General features: G+C 45.8%; 1 protein-coding gene across 1 annotated transcript; it reads left to right on the forward strand.

Annotated features, from left to right (window-relative positions):
* Window positions 1-5,668: 5,668 nt before the first annotated feature.
* Window positions 5,669-6,749, forward strand: LOC124634721 (serine/arginine repetitive matrix protein 1; the record flags this gene model as incomplete). Its single annotated transcript, XM_047170383.1, has 3 exons — window positions 5,669-6,100; window positions 6,174-6,368; window positions 6,443-6,749. Coding segments are annotated over 3 exons (885 nt in total), but the record flags the coding sequence as incomplete, so codon positions are not given.
* Between the last annotated feature and the right edge of the window lie 1,324 nt (window positions 6,750-8,073).

The following is an 8,073-nucleotide window of genomic DNA, read 5'->3' on the forward strand; positions in this document are numbered from 1 at the left end:
GGTGACGAGTTGCCAAAAACCCTTCGAGGACGGGTAAAGCGCCGAGTAGGTATACTATCTCACATGTGGCTTGGAAATGTGTGCAATTGTGCATGTCATGTATAATGTGAGTCTTAGAGTCGCTATTTCTCACGAATGGTAAATCTTAGGAAAAAAATCAAAAAACAATTTTGTAGAGAATTTGAAAATCTATAACTTTGTAACTTCGATGTCGTTTTTTAATAAAACTTACCGTTTTCGAAAAAAATCCAAAAACCTTAAATTTTGACTTTTGACCTTGAATAACTTTTGACGCACACATGGCATCGATGGGGACTTTTGACATTTTATTTGTAATGGTAAACTCAAGCTCTCCACCAAAATTTGGCTGTCCGGGAATTTTTGTTATTTCAGATGTCTATTTTGACCGGACTATGAAGCATTTTGGAAAAAGGCCCAGTAGGTACCGTAGTAGGAACAACGCCATAAAAACTAGGATTTCGTTTTATTCTCGAAAAGTGATAGCTTTAATTCTTCGAAATTCCACTCTCACTCTAGTCACTAAAACAAATGTATGTGCATAAAGTCCTTAACATTAAGTTTTTCTTAAATGCCCGTTTTTTTGCAAAAGGGTTTATGTGGTGGAGACTGGGCCCCGATTCTCCTAAGTTAATAAAATAATGTCAAAATCGAATAGAAATCGAATCGCAATATGATCGTAATAGCAGTTTTAACCATATCGGGCATTCTGCTACTAATAAAAGACCAATCGTATTCGATTGACATTTGATTGGTGTGCGATTGGTCTGCTATTTTGATGATTTTGGTCTATACGGTAGTTTGCTGTACAATCATTTTGCAAACGTAAATCATTTGCAGACAAAATGATCCATTATTGAATGACAGAAAAGGATAAAAACGTTTATTTCAAAGAAAAAATAGCGGAATGCCACATACGCTTCAATCGTAATCGAGTCGGGATTGGATCTCAGTCGAATCGAGTCGAACGTCAATCGAAGGGCGCTTAAGTAAAATTAGGAGAATCGAGCCCCTGGTTGTCATAGAAGAGAAGCCGAAAATCGATCTCAGTGGCGTGCACTTGGAGACGCCTATGTCCAGCAGTGGACTGCGATAGGCTGATGATGATGATGATGGTTCTCATAGTATGGGCATGTGTATGACCATTATGTCAAATCCATGTAACGGAACCATAGCGGTAATCGGTTTACATGCAAACATAAAAAATAATACATGTATATGTAGGTATATAATCATGCAGTGCCATGAAATCGTGTATAATCATGAAGCTGAAGCAAGGGCGGATCCAGCTTCAGCGCCAGGGGGGGGTAACACAGTCGTGGTCAAGTCACAAAAAATATTATATTGTAGCGTATACTTCTTTTAATATTAAAAGTAGTAGTATCGTAGCGAGCTCGAAATTTTTACGAATGGTTTTCATGTAGAAAATGGTCCGAGCAGAGTGAGCGCAATTTCTCGTATTTATACTACACACACATGCCAAACAAAAAATAGCGAGCGAAGCGAGCGCGAATATTTTTATTCAGTTCGAGGACTAAAAGTAGATGAAAACGCTTTCCTGCTGTATAACAAATATACAGCACAAATACAAGAAAGCGCGATCATAGCAAGCGCGATAATTTTTTCAGGTTGAAGACTAAACGTTTGAAAAGTAAGTATTGTGTACGCAGAAAAGGGCGTGTACGTTTTTTATTGCAACAACAGTAAAACATTTTCTGTGAAAACTTCAATTGTCTTACTATTGGTAAGGGTTCATGAGATCAGGGCCGTCTCTAGCTCATGTAGCGCTTGGGTGCAATCATCACCCAAGCGCCACCTATGTATCTATTGAAAGATTTTGAGAAGTACATATTGATCGAAGTACTTTACAAGGAATATAAATGAGAACGTTCGAATGAAAGTCACTTTATAGGTAGGTAAAGGATTTTTATTAATTTTGGGTCACAAAGGTTCTTAAGTTTTAAAGAGCGCTGTAAAGTAACAAGCAGTCGGAAGCGCAAACTGTTTTGTTTTTGAGGACTCCATTAATATTTCTTTTGCTATATTTAAGTTATGAAGTCAACAAGGCAAAGCGAGCGCGAAATTTTTTGAGCCCACGACACAAAAGCACCTGTTTAAGGTACATTGTAAAGCAACAAGTAGCCGCGAGCGCAGCGAGCGCGAACTTTTTTAAATTATTTGTTTTAAAACTCACACATCAGACTGGGAATTTCGTACAAATAAAAAGGAACCGTAATTAGAGCGAGTGCCATTTGTGTTCGTTGATTCGGTGCGTCAATAAAAATAATCAACAATCAGAAATACAGTACAGGCATAGTCATTTACTCGCGAGCGTAGCGAGCCAGAATTTTTTCACTTAGTTGGAGGATGTTAAAGTTAAAAATAATCAAAATGATCAATCCAACAAGTCGAAGGCGACTTTTTTGTCAGTATCATGATACAATGTGGAACTTCCTTATCGAACGGGTGTAATTTCTTCGAAATTTAGAAATAAAACATCGTGTTTAACCAATTCAATTATTGGTCCTCTTAGGTCCTGAACCTGGCCCAGGGGGGGGTCATGACCTTGTGACCTACCCCCTGGATCCGCCGTTGAGCTGAAGAGTAGGTACGAATATACAGTGAAAGTAGGGGACGACCAAAAAACTATGGATAGAATTGTCGCAAAGTCGACACGACTAGAAAGAATGTTACTTGTGAGAAATAAAATTGGGATGACCATCGGTGGTACGAGTTGGTGGTGTGATGAAAGTAAACCATCTACATTAGCATGAGTACTTGTGAGCCACATTCGTAGAAATACTAGCTATGGCCCACAGGATGAAGCATTCTAATGCCGTTTAACGGGCAATGGTAAACAGTAATCTAGCAATCACTGCAATGTAAAAACGTACAGGTCAGCGTTATATCGCTGTGCCGAACCGCACAATCTTCAAAATTCTTGGTTATACCCAACAGAGGCGGGAAAACTTCAATTGTTTGAAGTCAACGAGTATATCTATGAATGAGTTTCTCAATTTAATTTTTCGTCTAGACATCGTGACGTGTGAATAGAAAATTTACAAAAATATGATAAATTGTTTGTAAACTTTGTAGGAAAAAATGGTTATTAAAACTATATCCGTACCGAAACCGTGAGTGTTAACATTAAACTTAGTTCACTATGCATTTAGCTCAAAGTTTGGTTTGTGTGCAAAAGTGTATTTATGATATCCTAGCAACATCTCAATAGGTTCGGTAGTAATAGTTGGTAAGTAGCTTGCGGTGGAAATCCTGGTGACGACTACTCACACAAGTGTATACAGCCTGCACTGTAGTCGGAGTAACGAGCTGACGAGTACAATGCATCGGCTGTGGTGTTGCACATGGTGCAGTCGAGTGATGGATGAGACAGGAGTATCGGCGACGGCGCGCGTGCGCGGCCGGGCGCAACAGTTGCTCTGCAATCAATACGGCACACTCGCTGTGCTTTTGTTTATGTCGCTGCTGCCCAACAGCTGCCCTCCGTGACTTTATGTTGCACGATCAGGCCCGAGCGCTGATCCGCCGCTCTTAATATGTGATACATTATTGTAATTCGCTTCACTACAGTGCGCAATATCTTTGAGGTGAGTACTGCTATCATGATGGGTCCCCGTTTGAGTAAATTCGTAACAATAAAAAATTAGGTAAAACAGAGTTTACTCAGATTACAGAAAACAATAATTATGTTAGTTTTGATATCGAAGCAGATATTATGGGTTGTAGTTGACTTATTGAAGTACTTCAATAGCTGAGTGTGGTCGAGTGCATCGTTCAGCATTTAATTTGTGATTCAGCTGCGGCCTGCCGGGATAGGCGGCGACATCAGTAGAATTAGCGGCTGGCTGGCCTTACTACGTCGTAGCACCGTGTAGCCTACGCGGCGCTACGACGTAGTAAGGCGAGGCAGACGTGCGGGCGCGTGCACCGTGCACTGCCACAGGCGGCTTCTACCACAAAATGAATACACGTAGTCCGCAATACAACTACATCTTATTTACATTTTAATTAGTATCTCAACATGTAAGTAGGTACATATTATTTGTATTATAAAACCACTGTACCTAGCGCTCTTCTGATGATCTTGAACGCAATTAAAAATGATATGCAGTTTTTACCAGTAAGTAGAAAGAAGGATCACGAGGAAGGTTTAAGTATACTATAATTGACATCCGCGAGTAGTCGTCGGGTCGCTGTCTGTACATGCTAATATTAGTAAGAGGAAAAAAAATAATATTTTTGTTTATTTGTAATTGATAAACTCATAAGCTACTAGATCGACTTTAAAAAATCTTTCAGCATTAGAAAGCTACGTTATCTATTTATAAGTAACGTAGGCTATATTTTAACTCGGTACAGGCAGTAGTTCCCACGAGACGCCATTTTACATAAATCATTCATCATTCGTTAGTAAATCTAAAATAAAAAGCTTGGGTGCATCGGTCGTGGAGTCAGTGTCTAGAATAGGCGTAGCTACTAGGAGGTGACCAGCAAGGGCCCTGGGGCAAATAAAAAAAATGCTTAGATTTTATCAGGTAAACAATATTAAATAGAAATACTTTTAAAATGCTGTTTGATAGGGTATATCTCCCCGGTGATCCCATAATTAGGTCAGGATCTGATGACGGAAACCCTGAGAAATTGAGGGCAACTTTCAAAAATTGTAGGCATGCATAGGTTAAAAACTTGACAATGAGGTGTACGTCTGATAACACTAGTGAAGGTTTGGAGCTGACCTGATGATGGAGACTAGAGAAGGTCGAGGGAACTCGACAGCTGAATGTGTAAACTACCTCGTGTTTGGGCTCATTCATATTGATGAGAACTTCTTACTAGTGCGGATAGTGACAACTAACTATGCTTGTAACTAAAAAGCAAAAATAAAAAACTTTTTACAAAAAAATAAAACCGACTCCCAAAAAACACTGAAAACCAAAACAAAACTATTGTAAGGTGCATCGGCGTAGAAGTCGGTGGCGAAACAAATCACCATCCAATACAATACACACATCAGCACATCATAGCTATCCAATCATCGCGTCGAACTAAACTCAAATAAAATTGAACCACTATATTGATTGATCAGTCACATTAGCATTAGACATTAGCTTACTTACTGCTGATTGACATCATTTTGAGATTCCGACACGTATAATAGATCGTCTGCATAAATAATCTCAACAATCTGTGCACACGATACTTTAGCGCTAAAACCTTACAACGCGAACTGTGTGGGCGCAAGAACATATTCTTGGAGAGCGCTTTATAGATTAGCAGATTTTTTTCGAGTTTGTTATTTTATGCCATACTCTTGTATTTGTCACAGGTCGAAACGTGAGGTGGAATCAGAACCTGGGGACGTGATCGACTTGGGCGCGCCCCGGCGCACCCGCCGCGCGGCGCCCGCGCGAGCCAAGCCGCGCGCCGCCCGGCCCCGCCCGCCATACACGCCCAACCCGCGCCTGTGAGTAAGCGTCGCCGGCCCGCCTCTAGCTGCTCGCGCCTCGACTGACGCCCAGGCCGCCGCAGGTACCCCGGCCCCCGCCCCAAGCCCAAGCCGCGAGCCAAGCGCGCCGAGCCCCGCGGCGGCGACGCGCGCGGCCGCCGCCGAGTGCTGCGCCGCGCCGTGCCCAACGCGCGCCTGTACCGGCCCGCGCCGCCGCGGCCCGCGCCGCCGCCCGCCTGGCCGCGCGCCGCCTGGCCGCCGCCCGCGCCCGGCGCGCGCCTCGACACCGCCTCGCGCGCCGCGCTGCGCCTCGCCGAGCAGCGCCGCGCCCGCCCCGCGCGCTCCCCGCGCCGCCTCGTCGTCACGCTGCCCGCGCCGCCCGCGCCGCCCGTCGACCCGGCGCCGCGCTACCGCCCCGCCAGCGACCACTTCCGTCTGCGCTCGCTGGACACGGACTCCGGCGCGTCCACGCCGCTGGCGGGCCGCCCGCCCGCTCGCGCGTCGCGCCCCGCCCCCGCGCCCGCCATGGACGCCGACAACCGCCACTCGACCAGCCCGGAGGACTGCTCCGAAGGCAACGAGACCCTGTCGGCACCCAGCGAGTTCCTCGCAGAGGTAAGCCTGACGAGCGAGGGTCTGCGGGCGCGGGTGAGGAGTGATGCGTGACACGAGCTCTGCTCAATTTCAGTTCCTGTCGGCTATAATGCGTCGGCAGTACGCAGAGGCGCTGAAGTACTGCCGGCTGATCCTGCAGTACGAGCCGCACAACGCGACGGCCCGCGGCTTCTTCCCGCTGCTGCAGCACAAGGTGGCGGCGCGCTCCGCCAGCCCGCGCGACAGCTCCAGCGAGGACGCCAGCGCGCGCCGGCCGCCGCCCGCCGTTGTGAGTGCCGCGCCGGCCCCGGTAGCCCCGGCAGCACGGCAGCGGGCACGAGGTAAGCGTGGTGGTGTGCGCAGGAGCTGATGGAGCAGGGCGCGGACTCGTCGCGCTCGGGCTCGCGCTCGTCGTCGCGCGGCTCGTGCGCGTCGCAGTCGTCGCTGGAGCTGGACTCGTCGGGCAGCGCGCCGCTGTCGCAGCGCTCGGACAGCGCGGCCGTGAGCTCGGGCGCGTCGCGCTCGGAGCCCGACGACAATGGCAACGAGCCGGCGCTGGCGCGGGACCCGGCCGCCGAGCTGCGCCGCCTGCGCGCGCGCTTCACCTGCTCCATCAAGTGATCGTTCCGTGTCCTTGTCTACTATTACAAGCGTCCATTTTTAGTTTCGAGCCTGTTTTCTTTTATTTCGTTGTTATTTCATTTGTTAGGACAAAAATTAGGCGGTCACATAAAATCTTTTGGCCTTACTACAAAAACTTAAACGTCTGTTTTACACTTGTCTAAAATAATTGTGGCTGCAAAATGAACCAAGGTCAACGTCATAATCTGACATTTACGTTTAAAAGGTTTTGTGGTAAGACGGCTTATGTCATACCTTGTAGGACCAAAAGTGGAGCATATCTGTTACTACCACGGAGGAAGGAAAGATAGCGGAGATGTCATAAGGAAGGTAGGTCGGGCGCTTTCTTGGATCAGTTAATCAAAAGGCGAGGCGTTTGAGTTTCTTCTTTGATTATGATTTTGATGAAAGATTAGCCTAGGTGTTGATTGATTGGTCATTTTATTTTGAAAAAAGTGGGCGGGTTCTAATACATGCGTGGGAATAGTATGTAATGCTCCTCGTCCCCCGCCACATTTTTCCGCGTTTTCTTGGGAGATATTGGCTATTGCGTTGTGACATCTTCGCTCGTCAGTTTGTCCTCCATGGTTACTACGTATTGTAGTTGTTTAGTAGTTGTCGTGTGCATGAGCACGACTCGAGCACTTGTAGGCCTATAGGTACATACAAACTTGGTGTGGATAGCAAACGTCACATTTAGTTGTAACTTGTCCAAGTCGTACGTACCTACTTGGCACTCTCATAGTCCACGCGGGATGGCGTGGTTTCGACTGAAATCAAAACATCCTTTTTGTTGATGTACTACGTATGCATATAATAAGCAATTTGTTTAAACGGTCTAATATATATAAATATCTATAACATACAGGGTTTCCAGTGTAGTTAACAGGAAGACATACTCACTGGGCACGTATGTAAACGTCTAATATAGAATAAATATTTTAGGGGGCTCCTATACATACCTACAACAAACCGAGATGTTTGAGCTTGTTCCAAAAATAATGACATGCGCGACTTGGCTTAGCGCATTTCGCTACCATTTTTATGAGTATGATCCATCAATCCACTTGAAATAAGTACAGGGGGGTGGGGGGCTTGTTGGCGGAAAAGATATGGGCAAACATTGCGCGTCGGTCTGCAGCGGCCGCCGCGTCGCGTCGCTGCACTCTGCAGCCTGCCTAGACGCGCACTGCGTGTGAGTCGCGCCTCCACCGCTCTCCGTAGGCCCTAACTTCCAAATTCAAATGCGGTATATTTTTTACTGTTTTCGCACGTTTTTGTTAAAATATGAACTTAGAGGTGCATTTTACCATAATGATACAATTATTAATTAAGAAATATTTTAATAAAATAAGTAGGTACCTAACATGAAT

This window comes from Helicoverpa zea, chromosome 11, assembly GCF_022581195.2.
Source record: "Helicoverpa zea isolate HzStark_Cry1AcR chromosome 11, ilHelZeax1.1, whole genome shotgun sequence".
In the NCBI taxonomy this organism is placed as follows: Eukaryota; Metazoa; Arthropoda; class Insecta; order Lepidoptera; family Noctuidae; genus Helicoverpa; species Helicoverpa zea.